Below are 25,129 nucleotides of genomic sequence, written 5' to 3'. Positions count from 1 at the left end.
GGGCCACCCGGCTTGTGATTGGTCCAGAGGGAGGGCGTGAGGGCGGGGCGAGGGGAGGTTCCCGGACGGAGGCCAGAAGTGCATCCTGGCCTGGCTGCCAAAGCGCGCTGCTTCTGGAAGCAGCTGTGTCAGTGCGTTTCTCCCGGGACCAGGTAAGGATCTTGAGAGGAGGCCTCCTGCAACATCTACCTGTGCCAGGTTTTATTCCCTACAGCCCAGGAGGGAATTTGCGTTTCTGTCCTGACTCTGCCCAGGCGAGGCTGCAGCGCGGGCTGGGCTTCCACCTGCCAAAGCCACGTGGCAAGAGAAGGAGCTACCTGTGGACCTCTATGGCCTCCAGTACCTTCGTGTGCCAGGCTGAGGAACGGGGGCGTCATGGGTTGCGCACCCGTCTCCACACATCTGTGTTAGAATCCGGGCTGGAGGAGTCCTCGTGGTGGGAGGCTGCCTACAGGAGGGCAAGAAGCTGCCTGAGGACTGGCCGTGAGGGCTGGGATGAGCTGATCGCTTACGGGGGTGAAAGGCGTTTGGGATGGATGGCTTTGCTGAACTAAGTTGGCAGGGTCGGTGCGCCGCCTGCAGCCCTGAAGGAGGCAAAAATGGGCCTCCACTTCTAGGCAAGAAAGAGGGAGAGAGATTCTGGGTGCTATTTCCCACCCCTTCCCCGTGCAGAGGACAGGAAGAAGAGTTACCATATTTGTGCCAGGTCCTAGTCTATACTCTGGAGACACAGCAGGGGGCTCAATCTGCCCTCATGGAAGTTACATCCTTCCTAGTGAGATGCTTTTCATACAAGATTTCATTTCATTCTCACAGCCCTAGAAATTGGTTATTTAAAGGGTTAAGAGTGGGGACTTGAATCCAGTACTTTCTGACTCTTGAGGAATTATTATTTTTGGCCGCTCCTTGCGTGGCATGTGGGGATCTTTGCTCCCCAACCAGGGATTGAACCTGTGCCGTTGCAGTGGAAGCAGAGTCTTAACCACTGGAATGCCTGGAAAGTCCCTGGGCTTAGCTATTGTTAATAGTTTCCTCCAGGTTTTGGGCTTTGCTGCTTTTAAGACCAGCAGGTTTTCAGCCTAGTTAAGATCCTTGGAATGAAGGCAGATTTTCCCTGAATGGTTCTTAACAATTTATGTATTCAAGTCAAGTTTCCACCTATCTCTAGCCTGCTGGTTCTTCTGTGAAAAAGGCAAAGCAGACTTCTTTTCCGAAATTGCTTGGAGTCTAACATCATGGCTGCCAGGGAGTCATTTGATTGTACATAGGCATATACTACCAGGGTCTGCTGGTTTAATTATTAGTCTCATTCTCCGAGTTGAGCTAGGTAGCCTTGACACCAGCCCTTGACTTCTCAGTGGACTTTGTGTTTTGAACTGCTTGAGTCTTTGACTGCCTTGATCTTCCTCTGATGGGAGTACCAGCGATGATGTTTTGTTTTTTTCCCCTAGTAGGGGATTCAAATAGATCTTGGGTGCTTCCCCGCCCTTGCAAAAGGACACTCTAGAAGAGTTTGGAAAGCCTGTTTCCCAAACTCTGATACTGTCTGCTTGAGAAAATCAGCTCTCCCTGGAAGGACGAGCATTGCTTAAGGAGAGTTAGTAGGTTATATAATTTTTAAAATATTTTCCCTTCTTCCCTCCCTTTCTCTCTTTCTTGAGACAAGCACCTTTTAATGGATAAGAGGACCCATCTAGGTGACTCTAAGCCTTGTGACTTTGTGGTCTCTCTCTCTCTTTTTTTTGTCCACTCTGCACTGCCCCATTGGCAGTGAAGGGTGGAGTCCTAACCGTTGGACCGTCAAGGAATTCCTGTCTAAGCCTTATAACCTTGGGAAAATACGGCTCTAGCTGTTATCAGATTTTTGGATAAATAAGACTACATCTGTTTCCTGCTCACATTTGTATCTGCCACAGTGTAGGACTATGTGTGCCATAAACGCTCACCATGCTAGCTCAATGCATGGGAACCTCGTTGGCATCAGTTTCTCCATCTGTAAGCTGAGATCTTGGATCCCTAATGTTTTTGAGCTGTGACATTCTCTAATCCTGGAAGGAAAGGGAAGTATTGGTCAGTCACCTGTTTGATTTCCACCTCTCCCCCATTCCCTGTAGTGGAACCCTGGATATCATAGTCACCTTTTTAGGAAGTATTAGATATGGCTTGTGTAGGAGGACGGAGTGTAACTGCTGAAAACTCAGCGACCAGTAGGACTCAGTATAGGAGAGGTAGACAGTTTGCAGCTTCATGAAACAAAGCCTGTTCTTACTTTTGTAACAAAGGCAGGTTCTGAGTTTGACAAAAAAAGAAAAGATGTGGGGGACATCCTTGATGTCTGGAGAACCCAAGAATAAGTCGGAATGCATTCCGTGCAGGCAGTAAGTGTTTTTAGAGGGCAGATGAGGACTATAGCATGCACCTTACGTCTGTCAGGGGAGGCAGATTTTACACTGATAAACATCAAGAAAGTGACAATTACAAAAGTCCCTCGTGCTGCAAATGAGGACAAGATACTATGGGATTATGTAACCGAAGGGCTTGAGTTTGCCCTTAAGGAATCACAGAACTGTCCCCTTGGGGGCCAATGGAATGGGAAAAAATGTTAAGACATAGAATTTAGATTTTTTTTTCCTTTTATGTTTTACGTAAGACAGGACAAGGATGTTCCTTGGTAATGAAGGCAAAGATTCTTGCATGACTTAGCAAATGATTACACATTCATGGTAGAAGTGCTTTCACTGCGAAAGAAAGAGGATTTTCCAATGTTGGATTGTTCAGTTGAGAGTGGAGAGGGATGGCCGAGAAGTGTGTGTGTTGTGTGTGTGTGTGTGTGTTGAAGGGGAGGCATAACATTGGGACTGTCTCCATCTGGTGCAAGTGTGGGGCTCTATAAGCCAAGGCTTACTGTTTTTCCTTCCTCTAGAATAAAGGGGAACTCTTTCCCCCTCCTGGCTTCAGCTGGGACTGGGTGAAATGCCTTTGGTCTTTGGACCAGCCCCCCTGCAGGAGCCATGTCAGCCTGTCCTTAAAGGACAGAGCCTGGAGCTTCTCCTGGGCTCTGGTAGGTGTGAGAGGGGGACGTGTCCCCCACCTTAACAGTCTAAAAGTTGATGTCTGCTTTCGCTCTACCTCATCTGTTGGCTGCTTCTGCCTGCTCCCTCTCTAGTTGTGCTCAGATTTTTGATGGGTTACCTCTTAAATATAGTGGTCTTCCTGGGTATTTCCTTGGATCACTGCTCTTCCCAGTCTGCAATTTCTCATTTGAAAACTTTATCTTAAACCACCCCCATGTTGCTCCCTCCCTGTTTTACTTCTAACCCTGGTCTCCATGCTGGGTTTTAAGCCCAAATATCCAATTGCTGACTGACTGGACCTCTTCTTTAGCAAATACTCGAGTTGCTTTGCTGGGCATTGAGGCAACAGTGGTGAGCAACATGGACACGACTCCTGCTTTAAGGAGCTAATGGCCTAGTGGGGGACGGTGGGCATTAATTCAGGTAAAACCAGACTATCACACATGGCATGGCTCTGAAGGACAAGTACAGAGCCAGGAGCTCATAGCAGTGCATGCGAGGGAGGAAGGGCTCCTTCAGAGACTTCTCTGAGTGAAGGTTTCAACCAAGATCTGAGGGGTGGGTAGGTGCTTGTCATTCACACTCTCTGCAGAGCAAAAGGCTACTTTTGGAGGAGGGCAGGGGAGTCCTTGAGATTATTTGCTAATGCACCTGCTTTTAAGGCTGCTATTTATTCTGAGGTGACTTTGCTGTAACTTCCCTTGCAGCTGTAATAACCCATGGGTCTTTACTGAGGTAGTGTCTTGAGTGGAAGTTCCCTTTCATTCTACTATATAATATAAAACATTTATTCTTTATTAGGTCTATGGCTTCCGTCAGCAATATGTTTCCTTCCTCTAATGGGAAATCCTGGCTTTGTTTGCTCAAGTCTGTGAGTGCCTTGGATCTACATGATTGTATAACTCAAGAAGATAGCTTTTATTTTTTAATTATTTTCTTTTGGCCACACTACGTGGCATGCGGGATCTGGGTTCTCCAACCAAGGATCGAACTCGCACCCCCTGCAGTGCAAGTGTGAAGTCTTAAACTGGACCACCAGGGAAGTCCACCTAGCTTTTTTTTTTAAAAAAAACATGTTAACCACTATCATTTTCACTTTATATACTTTGGCACTGAATTATTACAAAAATTACTTCTGTAACTTAAAAGTTTTCAGAATGAGAAAAACAAATGGCCAAAAACATGAATAGATGCTTAATCTCATTAAGAATCAAGAAAATACAGTTTAGGAGCTTCTCTGATGGTCCAGTGGTTTAGATTCTGTACTTCCACTGCAGGGGGCACAGGTTCGATTCCTAGTAAGGGAACTGAGATCCAACATGTTGCACAGTGCTGCCAAAAAATTTTTTTTTAATAAATTTAAAAAAGAAATATAAATGAAAATGACAATATTATTTCTGCCCATCATATTGGAAAGGAAGAAAAGATTTATTTATCCATTTTGGTAAAAGTTTGACTAAAGGAGCATTATCATATACACCTGGTGGAAAAATCAATTTGAATTATATTTATAAAGATTTCATTTAAAACATGTACGTCCTTTGATCTGGCAATTTCACTCCTAGAAATCTTTTTTTTTTTTTTAAGAGATCTATCTTAAAGGTATAGTTGTGGCATTTCCCTGATGGTCCAGTGGTTAAGACTACACTTCCAATTCAGGGGGTGCAGATTTGATCCCTGGTCCGGGAGGGAACTAAGGGGTTTCCCAGGGGATGCTAGTGGTAAAGAACCTGCCTGCCAGTGCAGGAGACATAAGAGATGCAGATTTGATCCCTGGGTCTGGAAGACTCCCTGGAGGAGGGCATGGCAACCCATTCAATATTCTTACCTGCAGAGTCCCACAGACAGAGGAGTCTGGTGGGTTACAGGTCATGGGGTTGCAAAGAGTCGGACATGACTGAAGCAACTTAGCACGCATACCAGGGAACTAAGATCCCACATGATGCAGTCAAAAAAAAAAAAAGATATAGTTGCCATATACACAAAATAATGTGTATAAGGATATTGTCAGCAGTGAAAAATTGAGAATAACCCAGATGTCTACCAAAGGATGAAATTAAGGCACATGGAATAGTATGTAATAATTAAAGAGTGAGATGGAGCTGTATATATAAAATGGAGAATTCTCTAAGATGCGAAGCAAAAAAGTAAGTTGTGTATCAGTGCCGGTTAGTTTATTGCTCCTTAGCTCCAAATCTACCCTTCTTCATCGGGTCTTGTGATCCTGGACGTTGTAAACCTTTTTCCTTTGTCCTCCGGTATGATTTTAAGCTCTACCAGTAGAGGGCGCTGGAGGAGCACCGATGAGGAAGGGGTAGTCTTCCCGGTGCCTGGGTGCTTGCCTCCTGTCAAGTTTCAACAACACCCTACCTGGCAGCTTCCGGTTGAGTTCCCTCAGCATCCCGGTACGCAGCTTCCCAGAATCTCAGTGGCTTCCTGGTGAGTTTCATCAGCCCTCCGACTCAGCGTTCCAGGTCATCCAGTTTCCTGCCTGCCAGCCCTTCAGGGAGCAGCACCTCAGCAAACTTTGAAGACTGCCAAGGCGTGCCTGTGAACTTGTAATTCAATATATATGGAAGATTCTCAGGTGATTTTTTTTTCCAAGAAAAAAAGACAAATGATATAGAAGTTAAGTCTCAAAATTATTCCTTAAGAAAACAAACAAAAACAGATGAGCAGGTATTATTTAGTGAAGAGGGAGAGGAAGAGCCTCCTGGACCGGCATTTGCAAAGGAGAAGCATGAGGACTTCCCTGGTGGCTCACACGGTAAAGTGTCTGCCTACTGCAGGAGACCCGGGTTCAGTCCCTGGGTTGGGAAGATCTCTTGGAGAAGGAAATGGCAACTCACCCCAGTATTCTGGCCTGGAAAATCACATGGACGGAGGAGCCTGGTAGGCTACAGTCCATGGGGTCGCAGAGTTGGACACGACTGAGCAACTTCACTTTCAGAGACAGATGGCAGCCTCTTGCGTTTGAGGAAGTCTCGTAGCACTTGAAACGCAACATGAGGAAACTCTAACTCAATGTTTTCTCCCTTAAAGCCAGTTTTTCTGTATTCTCAGCATGTTACTGTCCCAGTCAGAAACCCTATCACTCTAGGTATTGTGATGGCCAGAGGAACTCACCAGGACTCCCTCTCTGTTCTGCTTCCAGTTTGAGGGGCTGCTGAGGGAGTGTTATAGCCACGCTTTCTGGGAAACAAACTCACTCAGAAGGACAATGCAGATAGTGGAGTGCAGTTTATTACGCCGGTGGGCCCAAGGCAGAGTCTCCTCTTAGCCAAGGACCCCGACCAGCATTTGTGAAAATCTTTTATACCCCATGTGTATGATATGTACGTGTCCAAACCCACTACCCCAATTCCCTTGAGACTTACATAAACAAAGGAAGGGTAAATACAACTACAATAACCCCATCATTCACGTGTTATGTGTTCAAACAGTCAATAATCAATAAGCCCGCAGTTATATTCCAAATAGTTAATAACTGATAAGCCTGTGCTTACATTCTGATAGATAGTGTCCGGAGGCAGGGGTGATTAGTGTCTGTTTTCTCTTAGGTGATAAGTGACCTGGATATGATCTTCAAGGTTCCCCTGTCCGGAGGGGGTCTTATCCTTCCATTGTTGTTCCCACAGGCACTAAGCAGAGAATTCAGAGTCCACTGGAGAGGTGGCTGAGCACGATCAGCACAGACAGGCCTGAGATGGAGTCCAGGCCCTATGAATTCCTTCTTCATTCCCCTCTCTTGATGCTCTTAGTTTCCGTAACGAGCATCATTCATTGAGATATATTGTACCTTAGCCCTCCTGCCACCCACATGAGAGAATGTTATCAACCTCTGTGTCACAAAATTCACAAGGCATTGTAGGAAGCAGGGCCCACAGAGCAGTATGATTAAGATTACTATAACAACAGTTACAATGGTTTTCCACCAGTCTCCCTTTACCCAGGAGAGGACTGAAGTCCAAAAGGGAATATTTTCATTAGACATGGCTTTCACTTGATTTTGCATATCCTCCAAGGCAGTAGATACATTTCCAGACAGGTCAGGGATGTACACGCAACATTCGACTTTAATTACGGTGCAAGTCCTTCCTTGGGCTGCTGTGAGTATGTCTAATGCCATCCTATTTTGAATTACTGCCTTCCTCATCTGAATTTGTTCCTTGTTCAAAGCTTGAATGGCTTTTGTACTGTCTAAGAGGGCCTGTTTAGTGAAATTAGTTAAGGCCTCTACCTTAACCATGATATCCGTTGTCCCTACAGAGGGTACAAAACAAGGCAGCAAGATAGTCATACCATTGGAACACAGATTGTGTCCATCTTGCATGCAGATAAGGCAGGTTTACTGGAGGCTGGTGTAGGCTAGGCTTAATTCTGCCATGGGCAAAAGCAAATCCTAATGTGCAATGCCCCACCCAGCCAACTGGTAACCATGGCCATAAGTTAAACCCACAGAGCCACTGGGTCCCATTGGGGGCTACCCAGCGGATTCCAGGATTATATTTCCAGTCGGAACCAGGCCACTGAACAGACTGATTGGGGTGATAGGTAATTTCCAAGATTTGCTTACATTGTTCAAGGGACAAATAACCCATATATTTTAATTCTTTTGGGTCTAGGGGGTGGTCTCCAAATCCAACTTTCTGTTCTTTTTGTTCCCAGCAAATAGTAGCAGGGGTAATCAACTGTCCTTTCTCAGGAGTCATCCAGAAATATTCATCCCAGACCTGGTAGTATTGCTCAAGGTACCGGGAGGCCTGTCCCCCTTTTGTTAAGGGAGCCCTTTTCCTCTTTAATTTTCATATATGAGGTATAAGCCTTTGTTATCTCCATAAGGCTGGTGTTCATGTTAAAAGTAACCCTATGTCCCTGGCCCATTGATGGCTTCTTCTTACACCAGGAGAGCAAAGAAAGGTTATGGTTGGTGAGAGAGAGGAACGGAGTGGCGATACCCACCAGGGGAGTCTGTCCATTACTGACAGGGGCATAGCCCCACATACCCAACAGTTGGCAGAGTTGTGGCCCACGAGATGAAGACGTTGTCCTGTGCAGGAGCAGTGGTCAGGTTCAGAATTGCATTGGTGAGGCCGAGCAGCAGGAGTCGTTTACCCAGCTCCATCCTGTAGAGGGCTCGTCCGGGACCTCGTTTTCTTCTTCCTCCTCAGAATGATCTTGGTTTCCCGTGGGTCAGTGGGGTCCTTCTGGGTGGTCCACTTGGCGTCCTCCGGGTCAGTGTGGTATGCCTTCTTTGCTCTGGTGTGATGGATCAAGGGACAATACCTGCAACTTTAACTGCAGTAGGGGTAGTTAGAATAACATAAGGGCCCTTTCACCAAAGGGCTAGCAAATCATGTTCCCAATCTTTGACCCATACTTAGTCACCAAGTGTAAACTCATGAATCTGTTCCCCAAGGGGGAACGGCACCCTTTCTTGTACAAACTTAGTTACCTGATTTATTACCTTACCCAGTTCCATCTGCTGTGAAATCCTATCCCCCCTTACCTGAGGCAAATTTGTTGACACCTGTTTTATTATGGGAGGAGGCCTCCCATACACAATTTCGTATGGAGAATAGCCTTGGGACTGTGGGGTCATCCTGAGTCTGAGCAGAGCCATCGGAAGCAAGTCCACTCAGGAGCAGTCAGTCTCTCTGATCCACTTGGAGAGTCTCTTTAAGTGTCCGGTTGGTTCATTCCACTATCTCAGAACTCTGGGCCTATATGCAGTGTGCAGTTTCCATTTGATGTTTAAAGTTTTGCTTACTTGTTGTACTAAATCAGCTGCGAAAGCCGGGCCATTGCCTGATCCAGTGCTAGTAGGAAATCCAAATCTGGGAACCATTTCCCTAAGCAGGCACCAGGCTACTTCTGATGTTCTTTCAGTCCAGGTAGGAAAAGCTTTTACCTATCTCAAGAATGCACATGTCATGACCAGCAGGTAATGGTAGTGTTGGTGAGGTTTCATTTCAGTGAAGTCCACTCCCAGGTGTTCAAGGGGCAGTGTGCCTTTCAGCTGAATACCCAGAGGATTTTGTCTGAATACCCGAGAGGCAGTATTAACCTGTGAGCAGGCAGCATGGCCTAGGTGGGTCGCTTGGTGTGTTTGGCTTACCAGAGTGTGTGCCAGCTCCTCCGGTACCAATAATTTGTCACTTGACAATTCCCACCATCTCTTTTCAGTCTTAATGGCCCCTTCTGCTCTGGCTAACCCAACAGCTGTTGTCCTTGTTTTATCAGGCTAGTGCCATCAGTATATAGGACCCAATTAGGGTCTGGAACCTTGAGCCCTTTTTTAAAACAAACCCCAGATACCTTACCTCCTCTTTGTAGATTGTGCCTTCTTTTTCAACACCCGGTAACCTGCTTCCATCAACAGCTGGAGCAGTGCATTTGTCCCTTTCCAGCATTTTTCCTTGGTCTCAGGCAGCCAGCAGCAGTTCATCCCCGTATTGTAGGAGCTGACATCCATACTCTTCCGGATGGAATGAGTCCAGATCAGAAGCCAAGGCTTCCCCAAAGATGGCTGTGGAGTTAGCCTTTGTTATCTGGTGCTCCCGACTGAATCTTCCCATTCAAAGGCAATGATGGGCTGTAATGCTGGGGTGAGGTGTATGCAGAAGAAGGCATCCTTGAGATCTAGGCAAGTGTAAATGTTAGTCCTCGGCGGGAGGAGGCTAAGCAAGGTATAGGGGTTTGGAACAGTGGGGTGTAAAGTCACAGTAGCCTGGTTGACTAGCCTGAGATCTTGTACAGGCCTACAGTCCTGTCCTCCTTCCCTTTTGACTGGCAGGATTGGCGTACTCCAAGCCGACTGGCACTCTACTAGAATGCCTGTTTGTTTCAATCTGTTGATGTAGGGCAATATGCCGGTTCAGGCTCCATCCATAGCGGGTACCGGCGCCCTCTAACCAGGATGGTACCTGGTTTGAGTTCCATTATCACTGGGGCGTGATGTTCAGCCAGCCTGGGGGGAGGGGGGCGTTGTCTTCCACCCAGACCTCAGGGAACAATTGAGTTAGCTCTCTCTTGCTCTTTCGGCCCACCCAGCTCTGCCTTCAGGGGCTCATGCAACCTCCACTCATCTTGGGTTGGCACTGAGAGAGAGGGCAAATAAGTCAGAGTCCGTCCAGAAGGTGGGCCTCTCCTCAGGGGAGAAAGTCACCTGTGCTCCTAGTTTGGAGAGCAAGTCTCCTCCCAACAGGGGTACTGGGCACTCAGGAATGTAGAGGAATTCATGAATCACTTGGTGCCCCCCCATCTGACATTTTCTGGGCTGGCAAAATGATTTAATCATCTCTTCTCCCAACACCCCAGTTACAGCGGTAGTCTTTTTGGACAGTGGTGCCACAGGTTTTGTTACTACCGACAGTTCTGCTCCTGTATCCACCATGAAGTCAATGTTTTGGTCCCCCACTTTTACGGTTACCATGGGCTCTCAGGGACCTGATATCTGAGCCCTGGCAGCCCTAGTTAATTTCCAAGTCAGCAAGCCCCCAAACTGCGGGAGCTTCCTCTTCTTTCCTTGCCTTAGGGCATTCATTCTTCCAGTGGCCAAAAGCTTGCACCAGGCACAATGGTTTGGCTGTAACGGGGACCGGGGCCTCCCTTGGGACCAGTTGAAGGACTGTCCTGTCCCTGGGGCAGAGGTTTTCCGGAGGGCCCGAGATAGACTTTTCCAGAGCAGCAGCTAGCACTGTAAGTCTCTTGTCTGTTCTCTTTTATTCCCTGCGGCTCTCTGGCGGAGCGCAGTCTCTGCTTAATTCCAACATCTCCCTCCCCCTCTTGTCAGTACTCACCGGGAGAGGCGGGTATAGCTTGGGCGGTTCGGTTGGAGCCAGATCCTGGAAGTGTTGGCCAGAGGCTTCTGTCACCGGGATCGGAGCCTGCCCAAACGGCGGCTCTACGAACTCCGGGAAAGCTGGCGGAGGAGCAGTGGCTGTTGCAGAAACTTCACCTGGCCCTGGATCGGGCATTAAAGCGGCCTCCGGTCCTGGTGAAGCACTGGGAGGCAGGCGCGTCATTATCCAGCATGGGGGAGGGGTCAGGTCATCCCCGTCCAAATCCTGTAGAATTTCCTTTTTTATCATCAGTCAATTTTTGTGCCATTAATATTTTTCCCTTTCCCTTCTGGATACAGAACCTTGTCCAAGTAGGAGGGTCTCAAGCTAACCCTAGCCATGAGTCAATAGATGGGTATTGAACCAGGTGTCCTGGCTCTCCTGTGACTACTGTATAGATTGCTTCCATTATTTTTAAGGTCACGGTGTTCTCTGGTGGCCATCCTGCTCCCATAGGGGTCCATTCGACCTCACAGAGTATGTGGAGGCAGTTAGGCTTCATCTTCACCCCATAGTCTCCTCCTAATCCCTTCTTTAAATTTTTAATCATGCACTCCAATACAGTTGCCTTAGATTCACTTTCCCCCATCTTGCTTACCTTCTCAGACCTTCTACTTTTTCTTTTCATTCTGTCTACGAAGTTCTCAGTACCCTATGTACTTCTGATATTTCCACTCAGTGACACTTAAATTGCCATTCTGCCTCCTTCCTAATTGGGGTGAGAAGAGCCTTACCTGCCAGATCCCAGAGGGAGAAGGGGGATCAGCGTATCTTCACCTGCCAGTCAGCACAGCTGAACCAGAACATCACATGGTCCGAGACTGTTTCTCCCTTAAAGTCCACTCTGCCTTGGTGGGCTTGATCAGGTGCGGATGAAAACACAGATGGGTTAAATATCTCATGTCCCAGGCCATCTCCGGAAAAGCCAATTCATACTCACTTCTGTATCCCCCTCCTTCTAGCCTAACAATTCCGAGGGGGTCAAGAATTTCACAGCAGACGGGACACCTCCTGGGGGAGGGCAGAATACGAGCATACAAGGACCAGTTTCTTATCCTAAAAAATCCCCTGGCGATCGCTTGGTAATAATTTTCCCCGAGACGGCGTGGACACACCTCCTAAATGTCCTTCACAAATTTCCTTCCTAAACCCTATCACGCTCGTCGACTTGTGTACCAAGCAATCGCCGCCTGCCTATTCCAGGCTCCTGTGGGTCCCCGCTCCTTCTAGTCCCTCCCAGGGGGGTGATCAGGCCCCATCTTCCACCCTGCCGGGTGGGTTCCTCCTCACCTGAGCGCTCAGTTTCCCTGCTGCCGTCCACTACCTGCTGACGTGAAAGGTCCAGGCGTTGAAAAGCAGAATCCTTCCAGAGGGGCGAGGCGCCTTCCCCCCTCTAGGAGATTCAAGCTACAAAGCCTGGGGGTGGCCTCAAATGAGACCTGTCTCCTCAAAGCGAGGAGTTTCCTGGCCCATGCACCAAATGTTATAGCCACGCTTTCTGGGAAACAAACTCACTCAGGACAATGCAGATAGTGGAGTGCAGTTTATTACGCCGGTGGGCCCAAGGCAGAGTCTCCTCTTAGCCAAGGACCCCGACCAGCATTTGTGAAAATCTTTTATACCCCATGTGTATGATATGTACGTGTCCAAACCCACTACCCCAATTCCCTTGAGACTTACATAAACAAAGGAAGGGTAAATACAACTACAATAACCCCATCATTCACGTGTTATGTGTTCAAACAGTCAATAATCAATAAGCCCGCAGTTATATTCCAAATAGTTAATAACTGATAAGCCTGTGCTTACATTCTGATAGATAGTGTCCGGAGGCAGGGGTGATTAGTGTCTGTTTTCTCTTAGGTGATGAGTGACCTGGATATGATCTTCAAGGTTCCCCTGTCCGGAGGGGGTCTTATCCTTCCATTGTCGTTCCCACAGGCACTAAGCAGAGAGTTCAGAGTCCACTGGAGAGGTGGCCGAGCACGATCAGCACAGACAGGCCTGAGATGGAGTCCAGGCCCTATGAATTCCTTCTTCAGGAGAAGTAGTCACTTTGTAATATCCACAGGCCTTCTTTTGGTTATTAGACCAAAGGCTGATTCACATACTGTGGAGAAGGGATCTTACAAATGTAATTAAAGTCCCTAATTGGTTGACTTTGAGTTAATCTAAGGGGAGATTATCCTGGGTGGCCTGATTTAATCAGATGGAATCCTTTTAAAAAAGGGCTGGGCCCCCTCCAACCTGAGGTTAGGAATCCTAAGAGGTAGGTAGACAGACAGGTAGGTAGATCTCCTATTGATTCTGTTTCTGTGGTTGAGCTCTGACTGATAGAATTCCTGCTATACCCAATCACTTGGCACATCCTCAGATTTGGCTACTTTAAAAGCTTCTCTGCTTTTGGTCTTCCTTCCAGATCTGGTGCATCTGGGTTCACTTGAGCCCAATTTCTTCTTGCCTGGATTATTGGGGGGTTCCCTTCCAGCTGGTCTCAGCGTCCTCTGAGGTCTTGCCACACCCTGTTTACGTTCATGTAATTGCCTAGACTGTTCTTTCTAAACTACACATCTAATCTTATCACTCTTCCTGAAATTTGTTAGTGGCTTCCTGAAACTTCCAGGCAGAAGTTCAAAAGCCATAGCTTTTTTACATGACTATTTTTTTCTCCTCTCTGGCATATAGATCATACGTCTCTTGAAAATTTTTTTTAGTGGTTGCCCTAAAGTTTGCCGTATATATTTACAACTAGTCCAAGCCCACTTTCAAATTATACTGTCCCACATCACGGGTGGTCCAAGTACCTTAGAGTCTTCCCGGCTTCTCCATCCCATCTATTATAGCATTGTTGTCATTCCTTCTTTTTTTTTTTTAAGTAAAGATTTATTTATTTTATTTTTGGCTGCACTGGGTCTTTATTGCTGTGTACAGGCTTTCTCTGGTTGTGACAAGCGGGGGCTACTCTCTAGCTGTGGTGCGCTGACTCCTTATTGCCGCGCCATTATGGAGCACGGGCTCTAAGGCATGTGGGCTCAGTAGTTAACAGCGCATGGGCTTAGTTGCCCCACAGCATGTTAGCAGGGATCCCCTTAGCAGGGATCGAACCTGTATCCTCTGCATTGGCAGGGGGACTTTTAACCACTGGACCACCAGGGAAACTCCCATTCAGTTTTTTAAAAATATGCATTTATTTATTTATTCAGCTGTACTGGGTCTTCATTGTGGCATGTGGATCTTTAGTTGCACCATGTGGGATCTTTAGTTGTGGCATTCAGGACTTTTCATTGTGAAATACAAACTCTTAGTGGCATGTGGGATCTAATTCCTGACCAGGAAACAAACACGGGCTTCCTGCCTTGGGAGCACAGGAGTCTTAGTCACTGGACCACCAGGGAAGACCCCCCATTTCCGTCTTTATCTGTGCCTGTTTCTACTTTCGATGTGATCCCATGTCTTTTCTCCTGCAGAATGATCTCTCCTACCTTCTGGGGCTTCACCCACATTCCACTTCTTTTGGGAAGCCCCCCCTTGATTTTTGTGACCCCGTCCCCAACTCAGCTTCCTCTTACCTTGTGCTTATCGTAGCCATCCGTGTTATCTGCTGTTCCACAGGTGGGCTCTTGTTCTCCAGTCAGACTCAGCTCTCCAAGGACAGACCCTGTATTATCCCTTTCCCCTTGCTTGCCCCCCGCATGATCATGCCCTGGGCTGGCCACTGGCAGGCACTCAGGAAACATTTGGTGTCCAGTGGCCCAGATGAGTGACAGTTCACTGGGCCCTTCCTGACCTGAGTGAGGCGATGCTAGTGGCTGGGGTAAGCTGTCTGTCTCCTATAGTGGGAGGTGCTCAGGGCCTTTGGGGAAGGTTTTGATTCGGGGGACAGTCCTCATTTCCCCTCTGTTCTGAAGTTCACAATTTTGTGTATGGGCAGGATGGAGGCTGACCTGTCTGACTTTAACATTGATGCCCCCCGTTGGGACCAATGCACTTTCCTGGGGCGGGTGAAGCACTTCTTCAATATCACGGACCCCCGCACAGTCCTGGTACCAGAGCGGGAGCTGGACTGGGCCAAAGTGATGGTGGAGCAGAGCAGGTGAGCGGCTGGGGGATGGGCCAGGACAGCATCGGTGGGTGCCCTAGGGGACAGGTGGAAATGGAAGATGAGGGGATAGGCAGAGAGCTCAGGGAGGTGGGGGAACCAAGAGCAGGATGACTCAGGGCGGAGGTTGGGAGGTAATGCCCGCCTGTTGTCTTTGGGTGACAGGATGGGGACTGTGCCCCCGGGCACCCAGGTGGAGCAGCTTTTCTATGCTAAGAAGCTGTACGACTCAGCCTTCCACCCTGACACTGGGGACAAGATGAACGTCATTGGGCGGATGTCCTTCCAGGTCCCCGGCGGCATGATCATCACGGGCTTCATGCTCCAGTTCTACAGGTGCGACTGGGGAGCAAGGCAGTGCCACTTAGGCGCCACTTAGACCTGCTAGGGAGGGAGCCATAGTAGGATAATAGTAATAGCCATCTTTACTGATTCCTTACCGGATACCAGACACTGTGCTCAATTGTTCGCATATATCACCTCATTTAATCTCAGCAGCCCTACAGAGAGGTACTGTTTTCATCTTTATTTTACAGATGAAGAACTGCAGTTTTAGAGAGGTTATGTAACTTGCCCATGTGCACCAGCCAGGAAGTAGTGGTGCCTGGCTATATGAACTGAGGCAGTTCTCTCCAGGACACTCAATGACTGAACTCTTCTACTCCTTTAAAAAGTACTATTGAACAATGAATTTAGTGTATTTTTATAACATAATATCCAAAAAATTAAAAAATGGGAAGACACTTTCAGTCCAGTTGGAGAGAGACTTTCTCTGTTCCCCTTCCTCTTTTCCCTCCACCTCTTCCCTCCCTAACACATTCGGTTAGCCAATTGTTGAGCCAGACCTTGGGCCAGGTAGAAAGTAAAAGTGTTAATCGCTCAGCTGTGTCCGACTCTTTGTGACCTCATGGACTGTAGCTCACCAGGCTCCTCTGTCCATAGAATTCTCCACGCAAGAATACTGGAGTGGGTTGCCATGCCCTCTTCCAGGGGATCTTCCTGACCTGGGGATCAAACCTGGGTCTCCCACATTGCAGGCAGATTCTTTACTGTCTGAGCCACCAGTGAAGCCCACCCCTCAAGGAGCACCCAGTTTTGTTGAGACCAAGAAGGAAACAGTTACAGTCTAACTTGCCAAGTGGTAGGCTCGGGGCAGAATATGGGGTGGTGGGAGCAGACATCATAGAATGACTAACTGTGTCTCAGGAAGGACAGGGGAAGGGTCAGGAAGGTTCCAAGGAAGAAGAGATCTCTGAATCCAGAGAGCAGGATTCAGCCGTATACCAAGAGGCTGGGGATGTGGATGTTCCAGGCAGAGGGGCAACCTGTGCAGAAGAGCAGGTACAGGAGACAGCATGGGAATGGCCTGGGGAGTGGCAGGTTTGATTGGTGTCCCCAAGCCCTCCTCCCATCCTCTTCCTGCCTCCCTCCGCCTCTCTCCTGGTAGGACAATGCCAGCAGTGATCTTCTGGCAGTGGGTGAACCAGTCTTTCAATGCCTTAGTCAACTACACCAACAGGAATGCGGCTTCCCCTACGTCGGTCAGGTAGGAGGCCTGAACCCCTGCTGTCTGTGTGGGCCTGGAGCTGTCTTCTTGCCTTGGGGGGAACAGCCCTTCTTAAGGGGTTCCAGGGCTGTCTGTCCTCCCTGGGTGGGGCCTGCCCTGGGTGGGTGACCAGGTCTCTCTTTTCAGGGTTTGGAAGTACTAGGTGGACTAGGAGAGTATCTTCTTCCTAGATGAATTCAACATTCACTCATTCATTCATGCTACCAATATGTCTAGAGTGTGTATTAGGTGTTGGACAGGGTCCTAGGGGCAGGGGATACATTTGAGTAAGACATGTGTGGTCTCTGGAGTTTAAGGTCTTTTTAGGAAAATAAGCATAATGGTCTCAGTCTGTGATAGCTGCCATTAAGGAAATAAACAGATGACATGCTGGAGAATGGCAGAAGGGCGTCTGTACAGGTAGGCTGGTCAGGGAAGTCCTTTCTGCAGAGCTGATGTTTCAGCTGAGTTTTGAAAGGTAAGGATTTAGCCATGCAAGAGCCTGGGGAAAGATTCCCAGGAGAGGGAGTGGCAGCATGCAGAGGTTCTGAGCAGGCAGGCACTTGGTGTGTTTAATGTACTGAAAGGAGCATCTGAGTGAGATGGAGGGAGATCCCAAGCTGAAGCTGAGGTTTTCAGGCATGAAGCCACATTTCCAGCCTTTATCACTCAAGCTTTGGTCCTGCCCTCAGCCACCTGGAGTCCCCACTCCCAAACATCTCTCTCCTCCACTAGGCAGATGGCTGTTTCCTACATCACAGCCACAACCACCGCAGTGGCCACTGCTGTGGGCATGAACATGTTGACAAAGGTACAGTCTGGGGCTGCTATGGACATGGTGGTCACAAGGGGGCAGCAAAGTCCTAGGGAAAACTTTTTTTTCCCCAGGTATGGGTGGTTTCCCAGACTGGAAGAGTTGGGTTTGGGTCAGAGCCTAGCCAAGTAGTGGGAAGTTCAGCAGGGCTGTCCCACGTTGGTTTTTCTCCGGCCTTTGAGGGAATTTGGGTTCCCTGACTGGATGTCAGGATATGTGGCAGTAGTGAGGTCTGATTTCTTATTTTATCGTCCTAAAGCCCCTTCCACCGCCATCTTCCAGGGAGCTGACCTACTCCCCTTGTCCTCTTCCCCCACAGAGAGCCCCGCCCCTGGTGGGCCGCTGGGTGCCCTTTGCCGCCGTGGCCGCAGCTAACTGTGTCAACATCCCCATGATGCGCCAGCAGTGAGTACAGGGATCCCTTTTCCTCCCTGTAAACCGCAAGGTCAGCAGGGACAGGGCAGGCGGCCAAGGCAGTGGGTGGCTTTGGTGGCTGAGGTGGGGGTGGGGAGGGTGCATCCGAGGATCGGTGGCTCCAATAGTGATGGCTGCAGGAGTGGCAGGTGACCTGGGTTTTGTCTGTGAAGAGTGCTGTGGGAGTCATTCTCTGGATGGATTTGGAGGTTTAGCATGGACCTGCGGGGTTTGGCACCAGCTCATGTCCTTTCAACTACAACTGTATTTAAGTCGTGAACTTGGCCTACTTCCAGAGCCCTGGGGATGGCTCACAGAATGAAATGCAGCAGAGCGAGGTATCCGAAGATAAAACAGAACCAAGAAGCTCTGAGGGAAGCCAAAGGGGTAGATAGATGTTTTCCAGCTGCCAGGCTCTAAGCTTCACAGCAGGAAAGGGGAAAGGAGAAACCCACTGTGTCTCACAGCTCTTGTTCCTTGACTAGAGAAAGCAAAGATATTCCCCTGCCACAAAATTTAATGATGTAATCGATGTAAAGCACTCAAAATAGCACCTGGAATGTAATGTTAAGCATTAGCTACTGTTCCCACAGTTGCCATTGATGCCTTCCTGGTCATCACCGATGTCATGAGGCACATTTTCTTAGGACCAGTAGTCAATGGAAAGTGATCACAATCACCCTTGTAGAAAGAGCACACCGTAGAACAGCCGTGTGTGCTCTCTACTCGACTCCTCTTCCCCTCCCCCATCCAGTTGCTCCTTCCAACGAATGAATGAGTCCCCACCACCACCCACCTGGTCTTGGATGGAGTGCTGGCTTGAATATAACAGCCAGAGCGGCTCATGTTTGTGGATGGGTCATGGAGTCAGGCACTGGACCCAGCACTTGGCAGGCATCATCCCGTTTAATCCTCAACGAATCCTATAAAGTGGGCACCGTGATTATCCCCATTTTGCAGATGAGGGTAACTATGTCTTTAGAAGGACTAGGGAACTTGCTCAGGAGCATACACTTGCTCTGCAGCTTCCAGATCCAGCCTAGGCAGCCGGCACCTGGCACTTGCTCTCTGAGCCTTTCCCCTAGATATCTGCGGTATCACTCTCTGGAGTGGGGAAGGCCGCTCCAAGGGCCAGGCTGCAGGAGGTGGCTTCCTAGAGCTGGAATGCCCTGGCCCTGGTCCCCTGGTGTGTCACATCTCTGGCGGGCTTCCAACACACCCCTTTCCCGCGTCCAGCACCTCCTGTCTGTGTTTTAGGGAACTCATCCAGGGAATCTGTGTGAAGGACAGGAACCACAATGAGATCGGTCATTCCCGGGTGAGCAGAGGCCTGCCCTGGGGGTGGGGGGAGGGAGTTCCCTCTCAGACCCTGTCCTGTTCTTAGCACTCAGAGCAGGCCTGGGCTAAAAACCTTTTCCCTAGCGCCATCCTCCTTCCTCATCAGTCTTCCCTCCATATCTCTGTTCATGTCATTTCTGGTCCTGAAGCCATAAGAATGTGGCTGGGTGGGAGAGGGTCAGGTATGGTCACTTAACCCCTGACAGGTCCATCCCTTCCCCTTTACCAGCTCAGACTGACCGTGACTCTGACCCTGGCCCAGCCCTCTGATGCAGCCTGTGGACTCCGTATGAAGTCATAACTGACAGCTTACTTTTTTCTGTCCTCAGAGAGCTGCAGCCATAGGCATCACTCAAGTGGTTGTTTCTCGGATCACCATGGCAGCCCCTGGCATGAGTAAGAAGGGGAAGCCCTCCCATCCTGGGGGACCCTGGCTTATGTGATGGAGACCTCAGCCACACTTGGGGTGGGGGGTGGGACCCCAGCCTCTATAGGCATTCTTCTCAGACTGGTTTGCTTGAGTGTTGAGAGCCACTGGAGAGTCATACCGTAAATCCTGGAATGTCAGTTAATCAGAGATTTGGTGGAGAAAGTTGTTTTCATTTAACAAATATTTCTTAAGTTCCTTCAATGTGTTGGGGAGATAGTGGTAGAGAAAATAAGTTCCCTGCCCTGGTTTTGCCTCCAGCAGGGACAGGTTACAGAGCAGGATACAAAACTTGCTTCAAAGATGGTTGGTTGTGAGAAGGGTGTTCTGGGCCCATGGTACCCATCCTCCTATGGTTATAGGACTGCAGGTCGAGGAGTCTGGGAAGCATCTTCTTCTGGTACTTGGGGGAGAAGTGGGTGTGGCCATGCCTATACATCCTTCTCCCCAATGAAAAGTATTTTCTGGAACTTCTGGGTAAGGAGGGGGAACCACTCAGTCTGTGATCTGACTTCAGAAGGGGAAGTGTCACAGCCTTTTCCCTGCCTCTTCCAGTTCTGCTGCCGGTCCTCATGGAAAGACTAGAGAAGCTGCGCTTCGTGCAGGTGAGTGGACTCTCCTTTGTACCTTCACTGCCCGGGGCCCCAACCACACCCGTGCTGGGGGTCCCTGACCCTCTCACCCTTCCATCTCGTTCCCATCCCCGCACTGCACTCCAGGAAGGCCCCTCCCAGTGTCCTGGCTGCCCGAATCTCAGCCTTGTCTGCTAAGAGCAAGGAGACTCTCACCTCCGCTGCAGAGCCAGGGTTTCCTGCCTGTGGGTTTCTAGCTGGCTTGCCGATGTGGGGTTCACCTCGAAGTATGTAAGTCCCACGTGGGTCTGTCTTTTGTCTTGTTTCTGCACAGAGAGTCCGGGTTCTGCACGCCCCTTTGCAGGTTCTGCTGTCCGGGTGCTTGTGAGTAACGTGTTTTCTCAGTTGGCGTCTGTGGTGGGGCACCCAAGATCTGTCTTCCTATGTCACCCATGTGGGAAGACATGTACTCCTTTACCTGACTTCAAAAGCACCCAGGCTTGAACACCTGTGGCCCCTCTGACTCGTCCCATCTTTCCAAGGGCGCTGTGCTGGCCCTGTGCACACACCGGGGTGTAAAGCAGAACCCTTGGGTGTCCTCCATCCCCAGGGTCTCCCCTCCAACCTTAGGTCTGCAGTAGTTTTAGAGAAGAGACAAAAATGATAAGATCATACAACCACAAAAGAGAAATAAAAATTATGTGAAGTGACAGAGGGGTCAGCTCACACCAGTGGTGAATTTACACAGTATTACATGTCATCTGGGCTTCCCAGGTGGCACTAGTGGTGAAGGACCTACCTGCCAATGCAGGAGACTTAAGAGATACGGGTTCAATCCCTGGGTCGGGAAGGTCCCCCAGAGGGGAGGGCATGGCAACCCACTCCAGTATTCTTGCTTGGAGAATCCCATGGACAGAGGAGCCTGGTGGGCTACAGTCCATAGGATCGCAAAAAGCTGGACATGACTGAAGTGACTTAGCATACACACGTCAGTTATACCTCAATATATCCGAATACAGTGAGACGTGAAAAATGACAGAGCCTGGGCCCGTCACGTGTCCCAGCCTCGCACAGGAGGAAAGCACCATGACTCCCGGCAGCGGTCTTAGGTGCCTGCCCTGGATTGGACAAGTCCCAGCATTCATCGTGCTTTGTGAGGCCATGAGCTAATGACCACAACCTAAGCTCGTGTGTATTGGATGTTTCCTGTGTGCCCCCACTGTGCTGATGTTTCCTGTCTATAATTTCACCTGATTCCCTGAGCCCTCGAGGTATACATACTGTCAGCGTCTCCTTTCCCAGATGAAGAGACTTGCCCAAGCATCTCTAGTTGGTAATTGCTGGAACTGAGATTGGATCCTTAATAAGTCTAACATTATGCTAGACTGTCTTCTTTTTTTTTTGGCTGTGCAGACTTTTCTCTAGTTGCAGTGAGCAGGGGCTACTCTCTAGTTGCAGTGCACAAGCTTCTCATGGCGGTGGCCCCTCTTGTTACGGAGCACGGGCTCTAGGCTGAGCGGGCTCCGTAGTTGCGACTCCTGGGCTCTAGAGCACAGACTCAGTAGTCAGAGGTGCATGGGCTTAGTTGTTCCAAGGCATGTAGGATCTTCCCATCAAGGATTGAACCCGTGTCTCCTATGTTGGCTGGCAGATTCTTTACCACTGAACCACCAGGGAAGTCCCCACAGACTGGCTTCTGCAAATTGATTTGCCACTGAGGGAATAGTTACCATGGGCTGGATGTGTCCCTTGTGTTACGTTGTTTAATCCTCACAGTAACCCTGCCCAGTAGGCACTCTTGCCTTCCCTCCCCTGGCTCAGAGGGAGCTTGCCCCAGATTGCACAGCTAAGAAGTGGCAGAGCTGGGACTTGAACCTAGGTCTATTAGATTCCCAGATTCTGTAAAATGTAGTCCTGGGCCCACATCCTCTGAGAACTTGAGAATAAAGATTCAAGCCCTTTCCTGGACCTACTAAATTAGCAATGCATTTGAGCAAGCTCCTAGAATTCCTTGTGTGCCCCATGAAGTTCCGGAGGCTCTGCCCTCATTGTTCTCCAACAGCCCGGGGGTTCAGCAAGTACAGGAGCCTGACCCTGAGTTCACACCCTCCTGCTTTCCCCGAACACCAGAGGGCACCTATGGTCATGAGCACCGCTGCTTACACTTCCTGGTGTCTCCATTCCCTTCTTCATCTGCTAGAATGGCAGGTGGGTGGGGGTGAGGGGTGCAGGGGGGCTGGTTTTATCCTGTGCTGGAGTAAATCTCCAGGTACCTAGAGACCAGAAGAAGGGTTGAAGGGAGAGAAACTTTGGGTTCAGCTCCCCCATCCTTTGGGGAATCTCAGCCACGGAGTGTGGATGAGTCTGTGAGATGCCAGACATCCCCTAATGCTTTGGTTTCTCCTTTCTTCCAGTCTCATCTTCATGGTGCCGGTGGCGTGTGGGCTGTTCCCGCAGCAATGGTATCAGCTGTTCATTACCTACTTGTTTTTACTGAATTGCCTGTCCCTGCTCTTGCTGACCTGCCTGCTGTCCTGAAGAAGAGGGAGGGGCAGGCAGGGCAGCATCTGTCCGGGGACAAGTGTGAACTCTGTAAGTGTGAACTCTGGGCCTCTTGACTCCAGGTGAATGGGAAACCAAAACAGAGCTCCAAGGGGCAGAGGGATTTTGCTCATTCCCAGTGGAGCACAGGCTGCCTTGGAAAGATGGTAGGGGAACAGTAAGAGACTTCCTGTCCCTGCTGGTTGAGTTGTTAGACCCATCTCCCATGGCTGGATTTGGTCTTTGAAATCGAACAAGAGGGTAGGTACTCATTCTGGCTGATGTTTGCCGGAGGGTGGATGCCTTGGACCTCTCAGCTTCCCTTGCGTGTCCTGGGAAGGGTGCAGGGGGTGGTTGAGAAGAGATGATGACAAAGGGAAAGGGAAGCATCAGATGGGTGTCGGGCGGGGGCAGGTTGGCGGAGAGGACTGACTCCAGGAGACCAGATGTAACCTGAATGGATACAGAGAAGATGCCCGTCTCCCTTCTCCTAGTACTCCCAGCTCAGTAGTCATCTACACCTCTCCTGTGTTCCAATCACCGTGCTTGTAATCTTGGAGAAGGTAGAAGTTTGGCACCAGGGAGAATGAAGTCAGAGCTCAACAGAAGTAAAAAGCCAAAAAGTAAAAAGCAACATACTGTGCCCTATAGAAGCCATTTGTAATTCTGATGGAAAAATGGGCAAGGGCTTCTTAGAGGTGGCAACTATGTTGGATTTTATCTCAGGGAAATTTGCTGTCCGTCCAGGGGGCAGGCTCATAACGCCCTTCTCTCTTCTCAGTGAATTGCCGGTTTCCTATCTGGAACCTGAGCTCCAGGACACCATCAAGGCCAAGTACAGAGAACCTGTGCCTTATGTCTACTTCAATAAGGGCCTCTGAAGGCCTCACCCCAGCATGGACCAGTCCACATACCAGCTCACAGAGAACCTGTGTCTTATGTCTGCTTCAATAAGGGACTCTGAAGGCCTCACCCCAGCATGGACCAGTCCATACACCAGCTGTGGATTCCTGTGCCTCATTCCTCTTTGCCGACAGGGCCTGCAGGCCGGCGTGGATTCGGGGGCGAGGGGGTGCAGTGGGAGGATGCCTCATGCTTCTACCCAGGTACCTAAATTTATTGGACTCCAGAGGATAAAAGCGACCAAGGGGAGAGAGGCCAAGGCTTCTATCTGCTCTTCCTGAACCCCCATCTCCTAGAGACCAGGAGCTGAGACCCCCTCGGGGAGAAGGTGCTAGGTCCTGAGGGTGACGCTCAAGTAAACCGTTCGGAATAAATTCAGAAACCTGAGATTCTGGTTCCAGCTGGGGTTGAGGAAGGGCCCCCTTTCTCTTCCTCCTCATCTGTTCTCAGTCAAGGGCACCCTCCCCGCCGGGAGGGGGGTGTGGTTCTGGCTCCCTCAGAAAGAGGGAGGGGAGAGGCTGGGTCACTTTGGACCTCCTCTTTGTTCTTGCCCACTCTCCTCCCCAGGGCCCCCTGGGCAGAAAGCTTCTTTGGGAGTCTTGCTAACCTTGAGAGTTTTTATCAGGCACCCAGGAGTTTTTAGTGCCAACCCTCTCCCCACTTCCCAAAAAAAACAGGACACAGTGAGGCAGCAGAGTTTCATGGTGCTTCAGACCCTGTCTGTTGACACTGGCTTTGTTCTCCTAAAATCATTATCTGATTCTGCTTCTCTGTGTCTGAAAGATAAAACTACTGACTGGGTAAAAAGGGCATAGGTACGCATTAACTGCATGTTTCAGTGGGTATAATTTCCTGGCTGCCTCCCTTCCTCAGCCTGTTGGGTTAAACACCAAAGAAAGACTGGTGGGGACTGAATAGGAAAGGGAAGTTTTATTTGGACGCCTCTGAGAGGAAACCAACCAGGACCAAAGAGCCTTAAAGGACACACGGCCAAGTGTAGCCACTCTCCCTTCCCCGCCAGGGTGCTCTAGGTTATTTTGGAAGCCCCTGAGGGAGAGGGGGCTGCTGTAGCCAACCTGGGGCCAATGTCTTTATGAGTTTTGTCTAGTAGAATTTACTGACTGATCAAAGGGTATCACTGTGAATCGAATACATTTCTTGAAAGACCACAATGAACTGTCTGCACACTGAGTTAATAAAACCTAGATGGAAAGCAAGATCTGTTCTTACTTTGGGCTTGGCATGGAGGAGGGTATCACAACTCTAAGGGGAACCTGTCTGGTGCCCAGAGGCCATTGTTTGTCTCCCTTATTATGGAGGAAAAATCTACCTGCCTTTGCTGGAGGCTCTAGAGTGTTTCCTGGACTGGATGTGTTGCTTGAGGGCGAGAGCTGGCAAACCATGGCTTGAGGGTTCAGGTCTGCCTGTTTTTATGTTCCTGGGAAATAAGAATGGCTTTTAAATTTTTTAAAGGTTGTGAAAAAAGAAGGATGTGTGAGACCCTATGGGGGTGGCATGCAGAACCTAAAATATTTACTATTTGGCCCTCTACAAGGT

General features: G+C 49.3%; 1 protein-coding gene across 9 annotated transcripts; it reads left to right on the top strand.

Moving 5' to 3' along the window:
* The first annotated feature begins 21 nt into the window (after positions 1-21).
* Positions 22-24,789, top strand: SFXN2 (sideroflexin 2). 9 transcript variants are annotated; one of them, XM_043475554.1, is made up of 15 exons: positions 38-152; positions 2,924-3,061; positions 3,876-3,945; positions 14,850-15,011; positions 15,183-15,353; positions 16,224-16,358; positions 16,465-16,563; positions 17,299-17,374; positions 17,697-17,782; positions 19,049-19,109; positions 19,459-19,525; positions 20,112-20,161; positions 20,463-20,512; positions 22,543-22,590; positions 23,451-24,789. In XM_043475554.1, exons 2-15 carry the CDS (start codon positions 2,974-2,976, stop codon positions 23,548-23,550), a joined length of 1,263 nt encoding a protein of 420 aa, XP_043331489.1. In that variant the 5' UTR covers positions 38-152; positions 2,924-2,973; the 3' UTR covers positions 23,551-24,789. The 9 variants fall into 9 exon arrangements, 8 of the variants coding, with proteins under 8 accessions (XP_043331492.1, XP_043331489.1, XP_043331493.1 ...); XM_043475558.1 differs by lacking the exon at positions 3,876-3,945; XM_043475561.1 differs by lacking the exons at positions 2,924-3,061; positions 3,876-3,945 and adding an exon at positions 14,531-14,732 and having other exon boundaries at positions 77-152.
* Positions 24,790-25,129: the final 340 nt, after the last annotated feature.

Source organism: Cervus canadensis, chromosome 8 (genome assembly GCF_019320065.1).
Source record: "Cervus canadensis isolate Bull #8, Minnesota chromosome 8, ASM1932006v1, whole genome shotgun sequence".
Taxonomy (NCBI): domain Eukaryota; kingdom Metazoa; phylum Chordata; class Mammalia; order Artiodactyla; family Cervidae; genus Cervus; species Cervus canadensis.
This window is presented reverse-complemented; position numbering and strand designations above follow the sequence as displayed.

Bases quoted from the DNA above. Each gene is read 5' to 3' on its own strand.
- SFXN2 (XM_043475554.1), top strand. From the start codon at position 2,974: ATGCCTTTGGTCTTTGGACCAGCCCCCCTGCAGGAGCCATGTCAGCCT. The intron at 3,946-14,849 runs GTGAGTGCCTTG...GTGTATGGGCAG, and splicing joins GGCTTTGTTTGCTCAAGTCT to GATGGAGGCTGACCTGTCTG. The intron at 15,354-16,223 runs GTGCGACTGGGG...ACTGTGTCTCAG, and splicing joins TTCATGCTCCAGTTCTACAG to GAAGGACAGGGGAAGGGTCA.